The sequence below is a fragment of the Syzygium oleosum genome, unplaced genomic scaffold (genome assembly GCF_021117445.2).
Source record: "Syzygium oleosum isolate NSW1041296 unplaced genomic scaffold, Sole_v2.1 Sole_v2.10, whole genome shotgun sequence".
Classification (NCBI taxonomy): Eukaryota; Viridiplantae; Streptophyta; class Magnoliopsida; order Myrtales; family Myrtaceae; genus Syzygium; species Syzygium oleosum.
Window position 1 is genome coordinate 4,193,012 of NW_026607494.1, and position 21,964 is coordinate 4,214,975.

At 44.4% G+C, this 21,964-nt stretch overlaps 1 protein-coding gene across 1 annotated transcript; it reads right to left on the reverse strand.

Moving 5' to 3' along the window:
- Window positions 1–19,500: 19,500 nt before the first annotated feature.
- On the reverse strand, window positions 19,501–20,946 carry LOC115678681 (BRASSINOSTEROID INSENSITIVE 1-associated receptor kinase 1-like). The gene has a single exon (XM_030602088.2). It carries the CDS (start codon window positions 20,705–20,707, stop codon window positions 19,535–19,537), a length of 1,173 nt encoding a protein of 390 aa, XP_030457948.1. The 5' UTR covers window positions 20,708–20,946; the 3' UTR covers window positions 19,501–19,534.
- Between the last annotated feature and the right edge of the window lie 1,018 nt (window positions 20,947–21,964).

The window sequence follows — 21,964 nt, forward strand, 5'->3', positions numbered from 1 at the left end:
TACTTGTCCAAGATCAATGGATCGCATGAGCTTGATGAAATTTGTTTTAGTGCTGATTGATTTCGGATTAGCTTTTCTGCATCTCAAGAGCTTTGGTTCGGCATGCCCAAGTATCAAAGCAAACACTAATCTGGATGTCTGTGACATCAAGTTGTCATCTGGCGAGCAGATCTTAATCTAGCTTGGTCATGGGGCTTGAACCGTGTGACCACACTTTAAGGAACTGTTGAATCTAAATCGATCTAGGCGGGATCTGACAAACGGGCAATTAGAAAAACAATAAAAAAGCTTGTTCTCTTGTTCGGGACAAAGTGACCAAACTTCCACTAGACATGTTTTTCAAACTGGATGGAGATGGATTTGAGCGAGAGAGAACCCAACTAGCTCCTGACTCCTGAGAGCCAAAAGTTATTGGAAGAGAACTTCGATCTAAATGACGAAGGAAAGTAAAGTGCTTGGAATTGAAGTGCAATGACCGGAACTTAGAAGAAATATAAAAGAAACACTGCTTGAAACAAATAAAAAGAAACGATAATGCCAAAACTAAGGAAATTAATGGACAAGTAACGTCGAAAGAAAAAAAAATTCAAATGTGAACACTAGAAAAAAACTTCACTGGAATCAAAATAACTAAAAACTTACAAACACCAGGACGCCCATTGGAAACGTTTAAATGAACACAATACTTATAATCACAGCGTACACTACGAACAACAAACTTAACTGTAAATTAAAACTAAGCAGGTTATTAAAACCTCTCACAAGTGCACGATCTGTTTGCACGACATGACATTCGGTAGAGTCTTCTCATTCTCCAACTCGCTGACAGTCAGTGAGAGCTTGAGAGAGGTGTAGATGGGAAGAATCGAACTATGCACCTCTTGATTGTTCGAATGAGGTTAAGGCTAATAATGTCATTGCCCTTGTCGTTGCCTCCTGTGAATAGGAGATAATAAACTAAATTAAGACAAAATGGAGATTCTGCGGGTTGAAACATTGCCCAGAAGTAGCTAAAATGGCCGGTGTAGGTGTGAATTGTGGAAAGTGTATGCCCGAATTTCACAAGTCCCAACTTGAGCCTACAAGAAGTTGATGTGCAATGTTGTTTTGTAATTGATGACTCCCATCACCGAGCAACTTCTTGAAAGCATCATATGAGTTGACCTCGCAGAGAAGAAACTCAAAACCAACTAGTCCAACCATATCCTCCTCTGTTAGAAGAAAATTTGAAATACTATTGTATTCACTTGTATATTAAAAAAAGATTACAAGACGCACATATATATAGGATTAACACACGACTCTACGTTTACTCTAGTCACATGAACAGACACGTCTAGATTCATAACATTAAAGGCTATCTTAAAAGACATAACCTCCTAGGTAACAACTTCCTAGATTCCAAGTATCAAGATGAACTTGGGTTACGAAGAGTCTCCTTGAGATCTGAAAAATCCTTTGCGATTTCCAACAGCCTCCCTTAAGCCGAGTTTATCTTGACCATGCCGATCATTTTCTTAAGTTTAAGGAAGGAATCTATCTTCAACGGCTTAGTAAACATGTCAGCTACTTGGTCTACTGACTTGCAATACTGCAGCACAATCTCCTCGGACTTCACCAGATCTCGAATGAAGTGGTATTTTATATCAATGTGCTTACTTCTTCCATGGAAGACTGGATTCTTTGCAAGGGCAATTGCTGACTTGTTATCACAATAAATCACCGTCGAATGCTCCTGCTTATGCCGTAACTCAGCGAGCATCGAACGTAGCCAAACTGCTTGAGTAGCACAATAAGCTGCTGCTATGTATTCCGCTTCAGCACTAGACAAAGCAACCACCCGCTGCTTCTTTGAAGCCCAAGAAAAAATTCCATTTCCTAAAGAGAAAACATACCCGGAAGTACTCTTTCTTTCTTCAATATCACCTCCCCAATCACTGTCTGTATATCCCACAAGCTGAAAATTATCAGAAGCAGTGTAGAATACACCATCATTCACAGTACCTTTAATGTACCGCAGAATTCTTTTTGCTGCCTGAAAGTGTGATTGTCTAGGGTGCTCCATAAATCTGCTTACCATCCCAACACTAAAAACAAGATCTGGCCGAGTAGAAGTCAAATATCTCAGACTTCCAACTAGCCTCTTGAAATACGTGGGATCAATTTTGGAACCACTTCCGTCTTTTGTCAACTTCAACCTTTCTTCCATGGGAGTGCTGATTGGTTTACAAGTAGCCATCTTGAAACGCTCAAGAATATCCTTGGCATACTTTTGTTGACAAATAAAAATACCATCCTCCGATTGTGTAACTTCTAGGCCGAGAAAATAATACATCAGACCCATGTCTACCATCTCAAACTCATGAGTCATAGCCTCCCTGAAATCACAAATCATCTCTTGACAATCTCCAGTAAATATGAGATCATCGGCATATAAGCAAGTAATGAGCATCTCACCGTTCAAGCCATTCTTAACATATAAAGTATGCTCATAAGGACATCGAGTAAAACCATGATTAAGAAAATCAGAGTCAATTCTCGGTATACCACGCTCGCGGTGCTTGCTTAAGGTCAGTAAAGAGCTTTCTTCAATTTGTAGACAAAGCCCTCTTGACCTTTCTTGACATAACCTTCAGGTTGATCCACATACACTTCCTCCTCAAGTACGCCATTGAGAAATGCGGACTTGACATCCATCTGGTGTATTTTCCAATGTTTCTGAGCAGCCAAGGCAAAGATCATACGAATGGTATCCAGTCTAGCAACCGGAGCAAATACCTCAAAATAGTCAATCCCGGGTTTTTGTTTGTAACCCTTGACTACGAGACGAGCCTTCAACCGATCAACATCACCATTAGGCTTGTACTTGGTCTTATAGACCCATTTCACACCGATGGACTTTTTGCCTTCCGGGAGAGATGTGAGCTCCCACGTATCATTTTTCTCAATCGCGTGGATCTCATCATTCATCGCGCGAACCCAACCATTATCTTGGGAAGCCTCCTGAAACTTTGTCGGATCACAATCTGCAAAGAGAGCAAAATTGATAATTTCTTCATCAGAGGGATCATCATCATTGGACAAAACACAATCCTTCAAACGAGCCGGTAAAACTCGTTCTCGCCGTGGACGTGAAGAACTTTCAGCAAGATTTTCGATAGGATTTTCAACAGAATTTGATGAAGTAACTGCTGTCGACGTCTCTACTATCGAATCTGCTATCGAACCTGGTTCCACCGAAGCCGCTACTGGTTCAGATTGACTATTTGAATCGGACTGAACCGTCTCCTCCTTATCTAGGACAAAGCGAAACTGCTTCTTTTCTTCCATGTTCCAAGTCCACTCACCTTCCTCGTTGAAGGTAACATCTCGACTGATTACCACCTTTTTCGTTACCGGATTATACAACCGATAACCCTTGGTTTCATTGCTGTAACCAAGGAAGATGCACTTCTCACTCTTCTCATCAAGCTTCTTACGAAGCTCATTTGGCACATGGGCATAAGCAATACACCTAAACACACGAAGATGCTGAACTGAAGGGATTTGACCACTCCACACCTCCGTCGGTGTCTTGAACTCAAGACCTTTAGTGGGACATCTGTTCAACAAGTAAACAGTACAAGCAACCGCCTCCGCCCAAAAATGCTTCGGCAAATGTTTAGAACAAAGCATAGTACGTACCATTTCGACGATAGTGCGGTTTTTTCTCTCCGCTACTCCGTTCTGTTGAGGAGTATATCATGCTGTCAATTGATGCTTGATGCCGCATTGCTTGAAGAAGCCGTCACCAACCAAATATTCTGTGCCACGATCAGTTCGGAGAATCTGAATTTTGTGCCCACTTTGGTTTTCGACATAGGCTTTGAACTCCTTGAAAGTATCGATGGTGTCGGATTTCTGCTTCAAGAAATAAACCCATGTTTTTCTGCTAAAGTCGTCGATAAAGGTAACAAAATACCTGTACCCGCGATTCGACGATTCACCAAGCGGTCCGCAGAGATCGGAGTGAACTAACTCCAATGGCTTCGACGCTCTCCATGATTTTCCTGAAAGAAAGCTTTCTCTGGACTTCTTCCCAATGACGCATGGTTCACATATCTCCTTTGGAGAAGAAATTTGGGCGAGACCTCGCACCATCTTCTTTCGACACAACGCTTCAAGGCCGTCGAAATTCACATGTCCGAACCGCTTGTGCCAAAGCCATAAAGAATCTTGCACTGAGGCACTAAAACATGATGTAGCATAATTAATATACAAAGGAAAAAGGCGATTTCGGGCCATTTTTACCTTTGCAATTAATCCTCCTTTGCCATCATGAATCGTGCAAACCTCATCCTTGATGATCATGTGATAGCCTCGCTCGGACAACTGTCCCATGCTCAAGAGATTCTCTCGAAGACCGGGAACATAATGAACGTCGGAAATGTTTTGAACTGACCCATCTTTTGTTTTGATTTTAATGCTCCCCTTTCCCGTGATAGGAAATTTTGCATTATTCCCGAACCTCACCTCCGAACGAAAGGTGTCATCGAAATTCGAGAATAACTCCTTCTCGCCACACATGTGATTACTGCATCCAGGTGTCTAAGTACCAAACATTCTTCTGGTTCTCCACTGAAGCATTACACGTGAATAAAAGAGCATTACCATGCTCATCATTGCTTTCAACAAATCTATCGACAGAACTTGCTACTTTAGCATGAAACTTTTGACCACCAATCCTTTTGCTTCGACACTCAGATTTATAATGCCCATACTTTTTACAATTAAAACACTGAATATGGGACTTATCTGTTTGTTGTCGAGGTTGCTTCTCCTGCCGCCTTTTTATCTTTCTTTTGAGTAGAAAGATTTTTCTTTTCATTGGGTAACACCCAGTGGCTTTGTAGAGCCTCCTCCACCGTCTTGGACTTCTCCTTGAGTCGTTGCTCGTGCATTTGTAGAGAGCCAATCAACTCATCCACGGTCAAAACTGAGAGATCACGGGATTCTTCAAGGGAAGTCACAATATATTCGAACTGCAACGTTAGCGTCCGAAGAATCTTCTCGACGATCTGTTGATCACCAAAAGTCTCACCATTGGCCTTCATTTGATTGACAAGAGCCAATACGCGTGAGAAATAGTTAGAAATGGACTCCGACTTTTCCATCTGAAGGAGCTCGTATTGTCGACGAAGAGTCTGAAGCCAAACCTTCTGGACCTTCTCAACGCCTTTGTAAATTTTGATGAGAGTATCCCATGCTTCCTTCGCCGTCTTCGAATTCGCCACTTTTTCAAAGATTGACGAATATATCGCTTGAAAGATGTAAAAGAGAGCCTTACGATCTTTCTTACGATTTTCTTTTATCGTCCTCTGCTCCTCCGTTGTCGAATCTGCCGCTGCTTCTGGCTCGACGAATCCTTCTTCGATAATCTCGGTCAGCTCCTGGAATCCGAACAGCACCTCCATCTGGATCTTCCAATGCTCAAAATTCTTTCCATCAAACCTTGGGAGTTGAGGTTGGACATTCCCGGCACTACTCACAGAAGCCATTTGACTCGAGATCTCTCAAAACTTAGCCAACTGGCTCTGATACCAAATGTTAGAAGAAAATTTGAAATACTATTGTATTCACTTGTATATTAAAAAAAGATTACAAGACGCACATATATATAGGATTAACACACGACTCTACGTTTACTCTAGTCACATGAACAGACACGTCTAGATTCATAACATTAAAGGCTATCTTAAAAGACATAACCTCCTAGGTAACAACTTCCTAGATTCCAAGTATCAAGATGAACTTGGGTTACGAAGAGTCTCCTTGAGATCTGAAAAATCCTTTGCGATTTCCAACATCCTCTGAAACCAGAGAAACAAATTTGAAAGATGCAGGCAGAGAATCAAAGTGCCAGCAACTTGGATTTTCTTGCATGTACAAGGATTGATGAGCATGAAGACGCATGTGTGACTGATTTTATCAATGTCTTGTAAGGACAATTTTTATGGTGGCCTTTAATTTTCGTTAGAACTGTTAAAATATGTCTCGAATTTGAGCATGTGAATGAAACCTAACCCGTGATGAATTAGTATTTGCGGACATCCAAATATAAGCCATGGAAATCCAGAATTTTCTTTTCGGTGTAAAAGTTTTGTTGCTCAATGATTCCAAACAAAACAAGAAAAGCAAAGTCTAAGTGAGTCTTCTTCTTTGACTCGGTCAACATGGGTGCAAAATAAAAGATAACGATTATCTATTGAAGTAGGGAAGAAATCAGCAGGATTGAGTACAACGTTGGCCTAGAAGACTTTGACCGTGAAAGAGGAAATTGTGGACTTCTTGCCACGTGTGTCAGAGAAAGTTGGATTCGGAAAAGGAAATAAGTATATTTGCATGGAGTCTACATTGACCGTGGAACCTAAGCATAAATACGGGCTGTTCTGTTTTTGGCCGCACAGAGGTCTTGGTGCGCTATTGTCGATGAAGAAGTTGATCGTGAGTCTTGAAGAGCCCTAATGCGAGTGCTTGGTGTGCCGTGCAAGTGAACAAGAAGCACTGTTATTGTGCACGAAGAAGGAAGCGCCGCATTCGTGAGTGCTTGGCGGTGGGTATTTCCGTGGATTCTCGTTTGTGAATTACATCCAAGAAGAATTAGTGTTCAAGTGTGACATTCTGAAAATCCAACCCACTTGGGATTTATGAAATGGATGATTTATGGATGTGCTTGTAGTTAGATCTCGCCCGAAACTGATCACTCCTGGGATACTAACCGATAGGGAATGGCTAATTAGGGATTTAAATTCACGGGACCAAAGAAACTCGATCGTGAACCGACTTTCGACCATAAAAAAATTGTCGAGATGACATTTTGAGCTAATGTAGGCCGATCCAAGGATAGTTAGGGATCAGTTCGCCGTTGTTATATTAGTGGATCGCGGGTGATTCCGCTGAACCACGAGATGAGTTGACGAATGAACCCAAACCTATACCAAACGATCGTATCCGTCGGAACTAGCAATCGATCCTCGCGATTCAGTGACAACCGAGGTCGTCACGATCCGAGTGAACTTAAACGTGGCTTGATTCAGTATCGGCCAAGGGTCGAATGTGCGAATTTCCCCAAAAGCCACCCGTTAGTTCGAGATACGCTCAAGTTACGTTAATTAAATTTAGTTGTTAATTAGAGATCAAGTTTGGGCATCGGAAATTATGAATGTCACGACAGGATAATTGGACGATGTTGTTGTTGGCTTAGTCAGCCTCAGATTTGTCTGGATTATTCAAAAAATTCGAATTTTGACGAGAAATGGAAAATGATCGTTTTACCCCTGGGATTTTGTTAAGGCCAAGTATAATGGGGGAGGGGCATTTTGGTTATTTCACACTAGCTTTAGAAATATAAATTTTTGGACAATTTTGCCCTTGGAAATTTTGTGAAATTCCAATTTTGTCCATGGATATTTTTGGCAAGGATTAATCTGCACCGTCGATCTTAAGATAAGATCGAATCTTGGCCGTTGATTGGAAATTAGAGAGAGGGGTATGATGGTCATTTGACATGTGTATTAGACACCAATAATTGGCCTTTAGCCTATTTAATTCCATTTTCTCTCTCTACCCCTCATTCTCTCACTCTCTCGGCTTCTCTCTCCCTCTCTCTCTCCTGGCCGAACCTCATCCTCCACCCACCGTGACCGTGGCCAACCGCCTAGGCCGGTCGCCGCCACCATCTACCCGCCTAGCAGGATCAGCTGCACGCTGAAGCCACCGCCGCTCGCCTCACCGTCTCTCTCTCTCTCTCTCTCTCTCTCTCTCTCTCTCTCTCTCTCTCTCTCTCTCTCCGGTTTTCCCCCTCACCGAACGCCACCACCAGCCCCCTTCGGTTCTGTCCAGTCGTGATAGATCAACCACCGTCCAGCCACCGCCGTCCGCCGAGCCGCTCGCCGTCGCCGTCCGCCTGCTGGGTGACCGCCGGCCAGCCGTCCCTCCCCTTCAGCCGAGCTAGCCTAGGTTTCCAAGTAAGTAGCATCCTAAACCTTTTTTAGGATATCGGGTACCGACGGACGTAATTGGGGGCTGAATCGGGTTAATTAGTGACGGTTTAGGGGTTAATTAGTGGCCGTTTAGGGGTTATATTAGTAGATTGATTTGAGGACTTGAATTGGCTGAATTGTGGGTGAATTTGTGATGTTTCGGGACTGAATTGATGTGGAGTTGAGTGCTGGAAATTGGGACGTGAAATGAGGAGCATATGGTCCGATTTAGGGACTAATTGTGTCGGTTTGGCGTGTTGTGTTGTGGCTGGTTTGTGGTAATTGTTATGGCTGGAAATAGACTTGGAAATGCTGTATTTATGCTCACGATAGTGGCTGTGATTGTGGGCCCAATGGCGGCCCTGTATGTTTGTTGAATTGTGAATTGATTGATTGAAATGTAGACCGTTATATGTATGCATGGGCTGAATTGATTTGACTGGCAATTGGCCATGATTGGGCGTTAATTGAGCATGTGAAATGCGTGAGGTTCGATGTGTGCATGGGCCGAAGTTGATCGGCTGGTAATTTGGCATGTTGATGTGTAAATCGAGCGAGTGAATGAATGAGAAATTTTGTGAGATGTTGTGTGTGTGGTCGCGAAAGTCCCTGAGACGGTACTTTGATGCGAGGAATTGTGCCGTCCTGAGGCGATACGTTAATGCGGGACGATGCCCGGTATTACCGGAAGACTGCCAACCTGAGGTGTGTACTTCAACGCGGGTTGTGCCGTAGGTGGTAGATGTTGAGCCTAAGGCGGTACTATTACGCGGGCAAGATACATAGCCTGAGGCGGTACCATAACGCGGGCTAAGAAGTGTTGTGAAAATGAGATGGTCATGTGGACCGTGAATTGACAGTGGACCTGTGGTGGTACTGTTACGCGGGTCGCTGGCAAGTGGAATGAAAATAGTGTGGTGAGACATGAACAAGTGTGTGAAATGTGGAAATGAAATGCCATGTGTTCGACTTGTGTATTAGGCATGAAATGTATTTGGAATGTGCATGTGGTGGGAAATTTTATATTTGAGACTAACTTGCAGACTGCGCCCATTAAAAGCCAAGATAAGTGCAATTGTGTTCCTGTGGTGTGTTTATTGAGTGTTATGGTGTTTGAACTTGTCTGGAGGTACGTGTTAGCCTAGGTGGGGTTTAGGGTATGTACTTGCTGAGAAGTGTTCTCATGGTTGTTTCAACCAAACAATTTCAGAACCTCGGCCTGAACCATAAATCTTCCGCCGCCGCCGCCGCAGCGTTTTGGGATTCCGATGCACACTGACCATAATGTTGTAGAGTACCCGATAGACGAGAATATGACCTGGATCAAGCATACTACGGTAGTCTGGGTAGACATAGGACAACCTCTTTGGCAGGCCCACACCTATACCGCCTGGATGTTTAGGGACGGGATGGATGAGTTTGGCCCCGTCCGTGGCTTTGATGTTCCGTTTGACGGAGTAGGGGATTGGGACCCGTCAGCCATACCCCCTCCTGACGGTGAGATGACTAGTCTGGATACTAGTCTTGCCCAGTCCGGACATCAGCCTACGCCTGCAGCACCTGAACCTTTAGTGGCTGAGCCTGATCCGGAGCCGGAGGAATCACAGGCAGGGTATGATCCTATGGAAGTGGATCTAGGTATAATACCAGAGGAGGAACCAGGAGAAGAAGACCCTGAAGAAGAACCTGAAGAGGCACCGGAAAAAGAACCCGAAGACGAGCCAGAAGAAGACCTAGAGATGGAACCAGAGGACGAACCAGAGGATGATCCAGAGAATGAGCCAGAGGAAGAGCCAGAAGAGGAGTTTGATGAGGAGGAGCGGATTGAGGTTCCGGTAGAGTCGGGTGATGAGGACAACCCGATTGAGATCGAGGCAGACTCTGAGTCCTCAGAAGAACATGCGACTTAGGGGGATTCAGACTCGGGTTTTGGAGAGTCAGACTCGGAGTAGACGCCATCCAGGGGGCGTAGGGGTTAGTTTAGGGGTTAAGTAAGGATTTTGAAGTGTCCCATTTTTGGAGTAGGGTTTACCAGGCTACTGATCCTTTTTGATATCGGTGGTGTGTTGTTTAGAAGTTCGGTGTGCATATATTATGTGGTTTGTAAATGGCGAATATTATATCAGTTTGTAATGGTAATGGATGTACATTCTTCCCTTTACCCCAGTTAAATATTGTCCGGGTGTTTGTAGCTTTCACTAGTGCTTTATATCTGATGTGTAGGGTCGGCGACTTCCTGGGGCGTTGCGATATTCGACCATAGAGGTATGTCACGGGCTCGATGGGGTTCGGGGTGTGACAGCCCAGTTTGATTTGGAGTGATAAGAAGCGGAGACCCTGGGGTGGTCATCTAGGGAGACATTAGCGAGTCATAGGGTGGAATGAGTTACGCATGCCTCCAGACTGTTTGTTGTAATTGCTGAGTGAATTGAGTGTTATAATGATTGGAATGCAGGTGCCTCTGGACCTGAGGTAAGTGCACAGACCTTATTGATTGTGGCCTTGTGCTGTTGTGGTTGATTGCTTGCTGAGTGAATTATTATGTTAATTCGCTGCCTAGGATTAGACTGGTATAGTTGGCCTAGGTCTCTAATTCCTTAGTGGAATTATAGCAGGTAGGCGAGTGATAGAAACCATGAGGATGAGTTCGAAAGGTAGAGGAACCAGGGGTCCATCCAGTTCACGAGCTCGACATGCAGGAGATCCGAGAATGGATGCGGTCATGAGGACCCTGGAAGAGATTGGTAATATGATAGGACAGTAGACTCAGGAACGAGCTGCCACTATTGCCCAAGCTTCTGAGGCCGCTGTGGCCGCCGCCAATAATAATAATGGAAATCAAGGGCAGGGGCAAATGAATGTGAATAGGCAGATGCATCAGCTAGTTGAACAGTTTTTGAAATTAAAGCCCCCTAAGTTTGATGGTAAGGGCGACCTTGAGGTTGCATCATTGTGGGTAGAGGAGTTAGAAAAGGCTTTTGATGTACTAGGGTGCACCGAGGAAGAGAAAGTGACCTTGGCGGTGTACCAACTCCAAGGAATGCAAATGATTGGTGGAAAGCCACCAGAGGAAGGGTGTTCCCAGCTGGTATTGCCCAGACTTGGGCGATATTTGTGGAAGTTTTTAATGATAAATATTTTTCCGAGAGTGCCCGGGAACAGAAATTAGCTGAGTTTATGAGGCTTTGTCAGGGGCAAAGGACAGTGGATCAATATGAGGCTGAATTCGCTCGATTATCTAAGTTCGCCCAAAGGATGGTAGAGGACCCGTTGGATAGGGCTCGGAGGTTTCGAGACGGCTTGAAGCCAGACCTTCGCAGCCAAATGATTTCATTGAATTTGAGGGACTATAATGAGATCTATGATCGAGCTTAAGCGATTGAGCGGGACTTGGCGGTTAGGGCTGCCGCTTCTGGGTCAAGATTTGCCTAGGGTAGGGACAACCGTCACTTAGGAAAGAGGCCAATGACGGGTAATTGACGTTTCGTCCCTCCTGCTAGAAGGAATATCGAGAAATCGACCCGTTTTCAGAATGGTCCATGTCGGATATGTGTAGAAAGGCATGGAAGTGGACCTTGCCCGAACAGGGATGGAGCCTGTTTTGGATGTGGCGGGTTTGGTCATCAGATAAGGTTTTGCCCCAACATCTGACAGAATAGATCGCCTGCATTGCCACTACCCCGGAACGGGAACCAAATTGGAGCTGCCCAGTCAGCTAATCAGAATAGGCCACAGGCCCAAGGATGGGTGTACGCCATGGCTAGAAGAGAGATTGAAAACGCGCCAGGGGTAGTCACAGGTACGGTTTCTCTGTGCGATCATGCTGCGTATGTTTTGTTTGACCCTGGGGCGTCACATTCATTTATATCAGAGCAGTTTGTTAAATTGACTGGCATAGAACCGCAATTACTTGATGTTGTGTTGTGTGTTACAACTCCCTTGAATGATAAGGTGCTAGTCTCGTTGGGGTGCCCGAATTGTAAGATCGTAATTGGTGATAGGGAAGAGAGAATTGATCTAGCGGTTTTAGCGATGTATGACTTTGATGTGATAGTGGGTATGGATTGGTTGACTAAGCAGGGGGCTGTTATGGATTGTAGTAGCAGGGTGATCCAATTTAATCCGATTGGACATCCGAAATTTGAATTTGTGGGAAATCGAGGGGGAACCTCGATCCCATGGATTTCGTCGCTAAAAATGACTAAGTTGTTGAACGAAGGGTGTCAAGGATTTCTAGCGGCTGTGATTGATTCGACGGCTAAGGAGCCGAGGCTAGAGGACATAGCCGTGGTGTGCGATTATCCTGATGTCTTTCCTTAGGAATTGCCGGGATTGTCACCAGAAAGAGAAGTAGAGTTTGTAATCGAGTTGGCCCTTGGGACTGAGCCAATCTCGAAGGCACCTTATAGAATGTCGTTGTCAGAGTTAAAAGAGTTAAAGGTGTAAATGCAAGAGCTATTGGATAAAGGATTTATTCGTCCAAGTGCGTCTCCATGGGGAGCGCCAGTCTTATTTGTGAGGAAGAAGGATGGGTCATTAAGGCTGTGTATTGATTACCGGCAGCTAAATCAAGTGACGATAAAAAATAAGTATCCCCTGCTAAGGATAGATGATTTGTTTGATCAGTTGCAAGGGGCTTCGGTGTTTTCTAAAATTGGTTTGAGAACGGGATATCATCAATTGAGGATTAGGAAAGAGGATATACCGAAGACGGCATTTAGGACGAGATATGGACACTATGAATTTACGGTAATGCTGTTCGGATTGACGAACGCCCCCACTGCCTTTATGGACTTAATGAATCGGGTGTTTAAGGAATTCTTGGATCAATTTGTGATAGTTTTCATAGACGATATATTGGTGTACTCGAAGAGCTCGGAAGAGCATGAGTTCCACTTGAGTAAAGTTTTATAGACCTTAAGGGAACACGCACTATACGCCAAGTTTAGTAAGTGTGAGTTCTGGCTTAATCGAGTAGCCTTTCTTGGACATGTGATCTCGGGGGATGGAATTTCAGTAGATCCGGCAAAGATTGAAGCCGTGATAAAGTGGCCGAGGCCGATGACGGTAACCGAAGTTTGAAGCTTCTTGGGTATGGCAGGATACTATAGACGTTTTGTGGAAGGATTTTCGGCTATAGCAATGCCGTTGACACGTCTGTTAAAGAAAGAAACGAAGTTTGAGTGGACTGACAAGTGTGAAAGGAGTTTTCAGGAATTAAAGCATAGATTGACGATGGCACCGGTATTGACTATTCCGTCAGGATTTGGAGGTTTCGAAATCTATAGTGATGCGTCGTTGAAAGGATTAGGATGTGTGCTGATGCAACATGGGCGAGTAGTAGCCTATGCATCAAGGTAGTTGAGGCCGCATGAATTAAATTATCCGACGCATGATTTGGAATTAGCCGCGATCATATTCGCCCTTAAGATTTGGCGACATTATTTATGCGGAGAGAAATTCCAGATATATACGAACCATCAAAGTCTGAAATATCTATTTTCTCAAAAGGAGTTAAATATGAGGCATCGTCGTTGGATGGAATTGCTTAAGGATTACGATTGTGATATTTTATATCACCCCGGAAAGGCCAACCGGGTAGCCGATGCATTGAGTCGGAAGTCAAGCATCGCACATTTGATGGTCAAGGAATGGACTTTATTAGAAGGAGTGCGAGACTTGGAGTTTAAGTTCGAAGTAAGTCAAGTCTTGAGCTTGTTTGCCACTTTAAGAATCGAACCAGAAATCCAGGCTAAGATTAGGGCTTTACAGTCTACGGATCAAGAAATTCAAAAGATTCTGGAAATGGATGCTACCAAGAGAAAATCGGACTTCCAAGTATCCGAGGATGGGATCTTGAAGTTCCGTGGACGGTTGTGCGTGCCTAGCGATGCAGAACTTAAGGAAGAAATCTTGTCGGAAGCGCATCGTAGTAGTTATAGTATCCATCCCGGTAGTACGAAAATGTATCAGAATTTGAGACAGTACTATTGGTAGAATGGCATGAAGGTAGATATAGCTAAGCACGTGGCTAAGTGCCTGACGTGCCAGCAAGTGAAAGTGCAACATTGTAAGCCCGGAGGATTGTTGCGACCTTTGGAAATCCCAGAGTGGAAATGGAAACATATTACTATGGATTTTGTGATAGGATTACCAAGGAGCCAAAGAGGTCATGATTCCATTTGGCTGATTGTCGATAGATTGACAAAGTCAGCACATTTCTTGGCTGTGCGAAAGGACTTCGCATTGGATCGGTATGCTGAGTTGTACGTACAACAGATCGTTCGTTTGCATGGGGTGCTAGTGACGATTACCTTAGATCGTGATCCTAGGTTTACTGCCAATTTTTGGAAAAGTGTGCAGACGGCATTAGGATCAAAGCTACAGTTTAGTACAGCTTACCATCCACAAACGGATGACCAGTCTGAGAGGACGATTCAGACTCTAGAGGATATGCTTCGGGCATGTGTGTTGGATTTTCAGGGCAAGTGGGAAGAGCAATTGCCCTTAGCAGAATTCGCATATAATAATAGTTTTCAGTAGAGCATCGGAATGGCGCCATTTGAAGCGCTATATGGCAGAGCATGTAGAATGCCCATGTGTTGGGATGAAGTTGGAGAAATGAGTATAACCGGGCAATAATTAGTTCAACAGTCAGTTGAGGCTGTTAAGGTAATTCGTGAAAGGCTGAAAACAGCTCAAAGCCGTCAAAAGAGTTATGCAGACAGAAGGCGAAGACCTTTGGAATTTCAAGTAGGGGATCACGTATTCCTCAAGGTATCGCCCATGAGAGGATTGTCCCGATTTGGTAAGAAAGGGAAGTTGAGTCCGAGATACGTGGGACCTTTTGAGGTTTTGGAAAGGATTGGAGACTTAGCTTATCGCCTTGCACTCCCGCCAAATTTGTCGCAAGTGCATAACGTGTTCCACGTATCGATGCTGAGAAAATATGAACCGGACCCAACTCACGTGTTGAATTACGAAGAGATAGAAGTTGACGACAGGGTGTCGTATGTCGAGAGACCAATAAGGATCGAAGATCGGAAAGAACTAGTTCTAAGGAACAAAACGATCCCGATGGTCAAAGTTGTTTAGGAACATCACGGGATAGAAGGCACGACGTGGGAAAGTGAAGAGCTAATGTAACGTCAATACCCCCACTTGTTTGAGTAGTAGGTTGAATTGTAAATTTCGAGGACGAAATTTTTATAAGGGGGGAAGAGTTGTGACATTCTGAAAATCCGACCCACTTGGGATTTATGAAATGGATGATTTATGGACGTGCTTGTAGTTAGATCTCGCCCGGAACTGATCACTCCTGGGATACTAACCGATAGGAAATGGCTAATTAGGGATTTAAATTCGCGCGACCAAAGAAACTCGATCGTGAACCTATTTTCGGCCATAAAAAAATTGTCGAGGTGGCATTTTGAGCCAATGTAAGCCGATCCAAGGATAGTTAGAGATCAGTTCGCCGCTGTCACATTAGTGGATCGTGGGTGATTCCGCTGGATCACGAGATGAGTTGACGAATGACCCCAAACCTATACCAAACGATCGTACCCGTCGGAACTAGCAATCGATCCTCGCGATTAAGTGACAACCGAGGTCGTCACGATCCGAGTGAACTTAAACGTGACTTGATTCAGTATCGGCCACGGGTTGAATGTACGAATTTCCCCAAAAGCCACCCGTTAGTTCAAGATACGCTCAAGTTACGTTAATTAAATTTAGTGGTTAATTAGAGACCAAGTTTAGGTATCGGAAATTATGAATGTCACGACAGGATAATTGGACGACGTTGTTATTGACTTAGTCAGCCTTAGATTTGTCCGGATTCTTCAGAAAATTCGAATTTTGGCGAGAAATGAAAAATGACCGTTTTACCCCTGGGATTTTGTTAAGGCCAAGTATAATGGGGGAGGGGCATTTTGGTCATTTCGCACTAGCTTTAGAAATAGAAATTTTTGGACAATTTTTCCCTTGGGAATTTTGTGAAATTTTAATTTTGCCCATAGATATTTTTGGCAAGGATTAATCTGGACCGTCGATCTTAAGATAAGATCGAATCTTGGCCGTTGATTGGAAATTAGAGAGAGGGGTATGATGGTCATTTGGCATGTGTATTAGACATCAATAATTGACCTTTAGCCTATTTAATTCCATTTTCTCTCTCTACCCCTCATTCTCTCTCTCTCCCTCTTTCCTCCCGCCGGACCTCATTCCCCACCCACCGTGATCGCGGCTGCCGCTTAGTGGCCGCCGCCGCCATCCACCTCGCCTAGCCGGGAGCAGCCGCACGCCGAAGCCACCGCTGCTCGTCTCACCGTCTCTCTCTCTCTCTCTCTCTCTCTCTCTCTCTCTCTCTCTCTCTCCTGTTTTCCCCCTCATCGAACGCCACCACCCATTGCCCCCGGTTCGGCTGTCCCGGCCGTGGAAGATCAGCCACCGTCCGGCCACCGCAGTCCGTCCGAGCCGGCTCACCGTCGCCTATCCGCTCGTTTGGGTGACCGCCGCCAGCCGTTCCTCCCCTTCAGCCGAGCTAGCCTAGGTTTCCAAGTAAGTAGCATCCTAAACCTTTTTTAGGATATCGGGTACCGACGGACGTAATTAGGGGCTGAATCGGGTTAAATTGTGACGGTTTAGGGGTTAATTAGTGGCCGTTTAGGGGTTATATTAGTAGACTGATTTGAGGACTTGAATTGGCTGAATTGTGGGTGAATTTGTGATGTTTCGGGATTGATTTGATGTGGAGTTGAGTGCTGGAAATTGGGGTGTGAAATGAGGAGCATATGGTTCGATTTAGGGACTAATTGTATCGGTTTGGTGTGTTGTGTTGTGGCTGGTTTGTGGTAATTGTTATGGCTAGAAATAGACTTGGAAATGCTGAATTTATGTTCACGATAGTGGCTATGATTGTGGGCCCGATGGCGGCCATGTATGTTTGTTGAATTGTGAATTGATTGATTAAAATGTGGACCGTTATATGCACGCATGAGCTGAATTGATTTGACTGGCAATTGGCCATGATTGGGCGTTAATTGAGCATGTGAAATACGTAAGGTTCGATGTGTGCGTGGGCCGAAGTTGAACGGCTGGTAATTTGGCATGTTGATGTGTAAATCGAGCAAGTGCATGAATGAGAAATTGTGTGAGATGTTGTGCGTGTGGTCGCGAAAGTCCCTGAGAAGGTACTATGACGCGGGGAATTATGCCATCTTGAGGCGGTACATTAACGCGGGACGATACCCAGTATTATCGGAAGATTGCAAACCTGAGGTGTGTACTTCAATGCGGGTTGTGCCGTAGGTGGTAGATGTTGAGCCTGAGGCGGTACTATTACGCGGGCAAGATACATAGCCTGAGGCGGTACCATAACGCGGGCTAAGAAGTGTTGTGAAAATGAGATGGTCATGTGGACCGTGAATTGACAGTGGACTTGAGGTGGTACTGTTACGCGGGTCGCTGGCAAGTGGAATGAAAATAGTGTGGTGAGACATGAACAAGTGTGTGAAATGTGGAAATGAAATGCCATGTGTTCAACTTGTGTATTAGGCATGAAATGTATTTGGAATGTGCATGTGGTTGGAAATTTTATATTTGAGACTAACTTGCAGACCGCGAGCATTAAAAGCCCAGGTAAGTGCAATTGTGTGCCTGTGGTGTGTTTATTGAGTGTTATGATGTTTGAATTTGTTTGGAGGTACGTGTTAGCCTAGGTGGGGTTTAGGGTGTATACTTGCTGAGAAGTGTTCTCATGGTTGTTTCAACCAAAGAATTTCAAAACCCCGGCCTGAACCATGAATCTTCCACCGCCGCCGTCGCAGCGTTTTGGGATTCCGATGCACACCGACCATAATATTGTAGAATATCCTATAGATGAGAATATGACCTGGATCAAGCATACTACGGTAGTCTGGGTAGACATAGGGCAACCTCTTTGGCAGGCCCACACCTATACCGCCTAGATGTTTAGGGACGGGATGGATGAGTTTGGCCCCGTCCGTGGCTTTGATGTTCCGTTTGACGGAGTAGGGGATTGGGACCCGTCAGCCATACCCCCTCCTGACGGTGAGATGACTAGTCTGGATACTAGTCTTGCCCAGTCCGAACATCAGCCTGCGCCTGCAGCAGCACCTGAACCTTCAGTGGCTGAGCCTGATCCTGGAGCCAGAGGAATCACAGGCAGGGTATGATCCTATGGAAGTGGATCTAGGTGTAATACCAGAGGAGGAACCAGGAGAAGAAGACCCTGAAGAAGAACTTGAAGAGGCACTAGAAGAAGAACCCGAAGACGAGCTAGAAGAAGACCCAGAGGACGAACCAGAGGATGAGCTAGAGAATGAGCCAGAGGAAGAGTCGGAATAGGAGTCTGATGAGGAAGAGCGGATTGAGGTTCCGGTAGAGTCGGGCGATGAGGACAACCCGATTAAGATCGGGGCAGACTCTGAGTCCTCAGAAGAACAGGCAACTAGGGGGATTCAGACTCGGGTTTTGGAGAGTCAGACTCGGAGTGGACGCCATCCGGGAGCGTAGGGGTTAGTTTAGGGGTTAAGTAAGGGTTTTGAAGTGTTCCATTTTTGGAGTAGGGTTTATCAGGCTACTGATCCTTTTTGATATCGGTAGTGTGTAATTTAGAAGTTCGGTGTGCATGTATATTATGTGGTTTGTAAATGGCGGATATTGTATCAGTTTGTAATGGTAATGGATGTACATTCTTCCCTTTACCCCAGTTAAATATTGTCCGGGTGTTTGTGGCTTTCGCTAGTGCTTTATATCTGATGTGTGGGGTCGGCGATTTCCTGGGGCGTTGCGATATTCGACCATAGAGGTATGTCACGGGCTCGATGGGGTTCGGGGAGTGACATCAAGCGTAAATCTTGTGATAAGATTTGTGTATAATTCCTTCGTGATAATGAGAAATTATTTCGTGAAGAATTATGGAGCTAAACACTGCATGCGTTATTGGGTTTAATTGGGGCTTGGGAAACACCGAGAGTATATGAGTGACTCGAGTGTGGTTGTAATCTCTATTGTATCGCTTGATCTATAATGTAATTCCGTGTTACTCTCCCCGTGGACGTAGATCACTACGATAGAACCACGTAAATCTGGTATCCGATTTATTTTCTTGTTCTGTCAATTTTATTGTTCGATCGCTTGGCTTCCGCAACAAGAACAATAGCACTTTCTTAATAAACTTAAAACATTCATTCGCCATTAATTCGACAGATTAAGACGTGACACTTTGAATTTTTATTTCAGTGTCTAGTTTTCAATTAGATGACAAATGTTGAAGATATCAGTCATTGCAAAAAGGACGTGCTATATGTCTCAAAAAATCAGAGGAAAGTATTACAGAAATATCATAAAATGTAAGTGAAGAGGAACATATATAGTTTAGGAAGAGATAAACACAGAAGCTAAACTTACCTTACCAAAAAAAAACACAGAAGCTAAACTTGTTATTGAAGGTAAAAGGCAATGGTGATGATGTATCATTGACATGCCAGTCATGGAGCAATCCCCAGAGGAGAAGGAGAAGGAGAAGGAGAAGGAGGGAAAGAGTAGTACGGAGTTGAGTCACACTCACTTTGACTCCAACTACTCCTTGTACTAGGGTCCCGCTGAAGAAACTGGCTTTCGAGCATTCGAACCACTTCAGACATCTCCGGTCGAGTAGATGGATCCTCGTCTGAGCACAACGATGCCAATTGGAGTAGTCCCTTTGCTTCTTCTTCCACGTAGTTCCCCTGCAAATTGGGATCGATCACCCTTTCCAACTCATCATTGTACATAAAATCACCAATCAATGGGTCAAAAGTGAGATTTTCATTATCCGCCAACCCATCAGGTTCTATTGGCTGTCCCGAGATGAGCTCGAGAAGCATTCTCCCGTATGCGAAGACATCATTCTTCAGTGTGCACTTTCCTGTGTAGAAGTACTCAGGGGCGATAAACCCAAAAGTGCCGCAGCGACGGGTGTCAACATAAACATCTTCATAGCGATAATCGGTTTGAAATACCGCGGGAGAGTAGGTTTCATAAAAAAGTTCCCTGAACCGCCTTCGGGAGAACGCCCGCCACTTAATAGTCCCTTCCTTTGCATTTCCCTCGTGCATGATCATGGCATGCGAAAATCCTCCTATCATGGCCTCAAAATGCACATTCAGCAGTATATTTGATGCGCAGATGCCGCGATGCATGATCTTGATGTTACCTTGATTGTGAAGGTGTGCAAGCCCCCTCGCTACTCCCAAGGCTATTTGCTTGCGAGTAGTCCAATCGAGAGGTCGGGCAAACCGATCCGGTCTCTCTCTAAGATTGTAAGATAGGGTGTTGTTGATCATCAAGGGATATACCAGTAAGAGCTCTTTCTTGGTCCTGCAAAAGCCCCTCAGGCATAGCACGTTTGGGTGCATCGAAACCGTGCATCCCACTTGCTTTTCTGCTTCGAAACAATCTTCCGTCCACCGATCGGCATGGCGCCCTCTCTTTACTGCCACTAGCGAACCATCAGCCAAGCACCCCCGATAAACTTTGCGGAGTACAGTTTCCGCCAAGATGTTGCCCCGGCTAAAGTTGTATGTCGCGACTCGGAGCTCCTTTAGAGAGAAGCTTTTAGGAGGTGTTGGATCATCTTCAACGGACTCAGAAAAACTGTAGGTTCGGAGATTGAACACCATCTTTAAGCGGGGAAAAAGTAGATCCTTCTCAAGTACAAATGGATCGTGTAAGCTTGATGATTTTTCTCGATTGGTAATGATTGGGTTGGGAATACCTTCTGCAATTCCGAAGACACTTTGCTTGTACACAGAAGTGTTTATAACTCCAGTTGGGATTGCGCGTCTCACCCGCGGCTGCCTTTGGTCGGTGTGAATGAATGAAATGGTAAGGAAAAGTCGTTGGATTGTAGGCTGATGTCAAAGTGTGGGGCCATCTTACTCCAAAGCCTTCCTGCGATTGTCCTTGTAAACTACTTGCAGATCTACTCTTGGTGTATTGCGATTGTCATAATTGATTTTGTCAAATCTTGTGACTTAAAAACTAATAATGCTCTTGCGCATCCATTAAAAAATATTTTGTGAAGGAGCTTCGAAAGTTCGTGTCACTAATTTATACAAGTACCAGTCCAGTGTCCCATGCTATGCAATGGATCCATGTGGAATCCATTCATTGTTCTTTAAATAGAGTATAAAATATTCACAGCCAAAAATGTTTCGATAGTAAGGTACCAAAAGAATAGTTTGTAAAAAAGTATTTGGAATAGCTATCATGGCTTTATTTAAGGGATGTACACAAAATTTATGATATGTGCATCATTCCCCCATCTTCATTTAACAAAAGTATCTGAAATCCATCTCCCTCGTTGTTAGTGTGGAAATTGCAGCATAAAGGTGTCCATGGCTAAAAACTGGCTTAGGGAGAAATAAGCCAACACAGCTTCAAGTTTGGCCAATGAGACTCAATGGGTGACGTAACTATGCGAGAAATGAGCACTTTGAGTACTAAATTTGTAATATTTGGATTTTTTACCAGGTCAAAAAAAGGGCGTAGCGAAAAAAAAAAGAAAAAAGAAAGCGTTCACACTCGGTCAACAAGCAGAACAGTGGACATTCTGCAATAAAAGGGATCGAGAGCGCATGAGAAACAGAAAGGGAAAGGGGGGGAAAAGTTAAAGAAAGAAGGAAGGAGGAAGAGAGAGGTCAAAGGGAGGAAGGAAACTCACGCGTACACGTCATGAGGACCTTATCAAGCCGAATTTACTCCGATTCTCAACCTAATCCGATGCGTAAGGATTCCAAAGCGTGTACGCGCGAATTCCCTTTTCTCTTCTTTCTTTCATTTTTGCTTTCTGAAGGAACTTTTTGTCTCCTCTGTCTTGTTCTTATCTCTCGGTTGTGTCTCCGTCTTTTCTCTTTTCTTCTCTCCTTCTTTCTTCA

Coding starts and splice junctions, on each gene's coding strand:
- LOC115678681 (XM_030602088.2), bottom strand. CDS start 20,707: ATGGTGTTCAATCTCCGAACCTACAGTTTTTCTGAGTCCGTTGAAGAT.